The following is a 2653-nucleotide window of genomic DNA, read 5'->3' as shown; positions in this document are numbered from 1 at the left end:
AGGACGGACGCGTGGAATCTTGGACTTCGGTGGATGGGACAGGTGTGGAGGTGGGACATGGAAACGACTTGCTGACCCAGAAGGAAGGAACTTCAGGTGCCCTGGGGACTCCTTACAAGCCTGGTTTTGGACGGGACAAGAACTAACGAGCCGCCTGCCCAGGGAAATCGTGGGGTTACTGGAGTCTGGGCAGTAATGAAGTTAGAAGCATCCAGATAGAGACGGACACCCCTCAGAGATCTCCCAGTCGCCTGGCTTTCAGCTAGTAACCCCATGGACATCTCAGAACACATCTGCGAGGTGCCCCAGGCCTAACCTGTTCTATTCTGCCAGCCTCACATTCCCCCTGGACCCTTAGAAGAAGGGCCCCGTCCCAGCAAGCCCACCCCAGCTGCAGATGGTCCTGGTTCCTGGGAGAGAGGAGCTTAGAACTCACCTGGTCCCAGTCCAGACTCCCACCCCCAGATCACCCAGCAGCCTTTGGCAAGTCACCTAATGCCCCTAGACCTCAGTTTTCCCATCTGTTAAATGGCTCCTAGAATAAGACGACCTCTGAAGTCCCTGCCTGCTGGAAGATTTTATGATGATCATAAAAATAATAACTTTTATTACCTTACATTTACAGGGCCCCGTTACAAAATTTCTAACTGCCTTAACGCAAATTACGTTGTAAAATCCTCCCCTCCACCCTGTGAGTGAGAGCTGATTATTTTTATCTGTTTGATCTTGCCTCTCTGGGCTGCCTGACGCTGGGCTCACTGGAGTCCCTTCTTCCCTAAGACTCTGGGACTCCAGAGACGGGGTGGGGCCCTTTCGAGGTTGCAGCCTCCGCAGACCGGCGCCCCCTGGGTGGGTCCAGGCCCCCTCCCGAGCCTGGAAGAAGGCAGGCCAAGCCCTGGGAGTCCTGGAGCTCAGTCCAGGCTTCGTCTCCCGCCGCCCCCAGCAGGCGCCGCTCGGACACCGCTGGCACTGCTGTCTGGATCTGCGAACACCAAAGGCAAGAAGGAGGCACGGGTGCAGCCGCCCTCCCCCGCTGGGACCTGCCAGCCGCCCTCGGGGGGGGTGGGGGGCGGGGCGGATCGATCACGCCTCCCCCTCCTTCCCAGCACTCCCACCCCAAACCCACCAGCCCTTCTCCACCCTGAGGCTGCGCCAGGCAGCTACTGGTCAGAGCGGCGGCGGCAGAGACACTGGAGCGGCCAGTGGAGCTGGAGGCAAAGGCGGGACGCTGAGTGTGTCTGAGGGCGAGGGGAGCGGGTGGGCGCGAGAGGAGAGGGCCTCAGACCTCGCCTCCGGCGAGCATCGCGAAGCACCCCCAGCCCCGGCGGCCGGCCAGGCAGCCAGGCGCGGGCTCCGAGACTTGGCCAGGCCCCGAGGCTGCCCTCCCGGGGCGACCATCCAGAAACCCAGCGCTCTACTCCGGCTCCTTCCCGCCGCCCTCCGCCCCACTGCCTCGCCCCGGGGCGGCCAGCCCTGCCCGGCAGGGCCTTGCCCTTCCCCGCGGACACCGAGCGGGGACCCAGGAGCCCGGCCTGAGGAGCAGGGTGCAGCCGGGCGCTGAGCCCGGCACGGAATGGCGCGCCCCTCCCACACCAGCCCGAGGGCACCCACAGCCCGGGTGGGGGGGTTAGCGAACCCCCCCGACTCCTCTTAGGCTCCACGAGCGACGCCTCCCAGCACGGACCCCCACCTTCCCTTATTCGGAAGTCACAAGTCTCAGCAAGACAGCTCCAGCCCCCCAAAGAGAGCCCCCAAACTCGGGGAAAGGGGCCTGAAACTCCCGGGAGAGGGCTCTGCCCAGGCCAAGCCCGGGGTCCCGGAGGCGACCGTGAGGCCAGCGAGCTCCCGCGCCCCCCCCCCTGCGCCCCTTCCCCAGCCCCACTGGGGGTGGCACTGTACCTTGGGCTCCGGCCGCGCGGATCTGGTGCAGGGCCAGCAGAGTCCAGATCAGTAGTCCCCACATGGCAACCAGCCTTTTCTTCGGGGGGTTGGTCTTCCGAACAGTTTTATAATCCTGGTGAGGTCCGGTACCCCGTGGCTACGTCCCGGGAGGCTATCTACGCGGCTCCGGCCCGGAGCGGTGTCCGCCGGGGAGGGGAGACGCTGGCGACCCCAACCCTTCCTCCTCTTCTTTAGTACAAGTCCGATCCCCGCGGGGCTCCGGGAAGGCGAGGGGCGAGCAAAGAGGAGGATGAAACCGCTCTCGGCCTCGGGGCACCTCCCCGCTTAGCACCCCAACTCCGACTTCTCCCGGGCCAGGCGGCCTCACCGATCTGCCCGGGTCGCGGGCCGGGCTCCGGAATAAAGCGACAACTTCAGGAAACTTCCTCCCGTGGCCACGTTGCCCGCCCCCTGCCCGCCCCCTGCCCGCCCCCTGGTTGGGTGCTCCGCGCGGACGCAGTCACCGCCGATCCGGGCGCCGGGCCCCCGGGGCCGCGCGGGAGGCGAGTGCGGCGGCAGACGCGGGTGCGGGGCTTCTTTCAGGGGCGCCGGGCTCGGGAGGCGCGGTAAGCATAGCGGTCCGAATCTCCCTGGAGCTGAAGTTTTCTTCTCTCTAACTTTGCAGGCGGCATCTGGCGGGGCCGAACCACCTCTCTCGGCTCCACCGCCCCGGCGCCTAATCCGGGGACTCTCGGTCCCTCCTGGGGACGCC

General features: G+C 65.7%; 1 protein-coding gene across 1 annotated transcript in view; it reads right to left on the bottom strand.

Moving 5' to 3' along the window:
- SDK2 (sidekick cell adhesion molecule 2) overlaps window positions 1-1963 on the bottom strand; it is a 266728-nt gene extending 264765 nt beyond the window's left edge. The window contains exon 1 of the mRNA XM_007454389.1: window positions 1900-1963. Coding sequence (XP_007454451.1) covers window positions 1900-1963 — 64 coding nt within the window. The remainder of the gene's footprint in view (window positions 1-1899) is intronic.
- Window positions 1964-2653: the final 690 nt, after the last annotated feature.

This window comes from Lipotes vexillifer, unplaced genomic scaffold (assembly GCF_000442215.2).
Source record: "Lipotes vexillifer unplaced genomic scaffold, Lipotes_vexillifer_v1.1 scaffold518, whole genome shotgun sequence".
In the NCBI taxonomy this organism is placed as follows: domain Eukaryota; kingdom Metazoa; phylum Chordata; class Mammalia; order Artiodactyla; family Lipotidae; genus Lipotes; species Lipotes vexillifer.
Note: the sequence above shows the minus strand (reverse complement) of the source record. Positions and strands in the feature narration are given on the sequence as shown.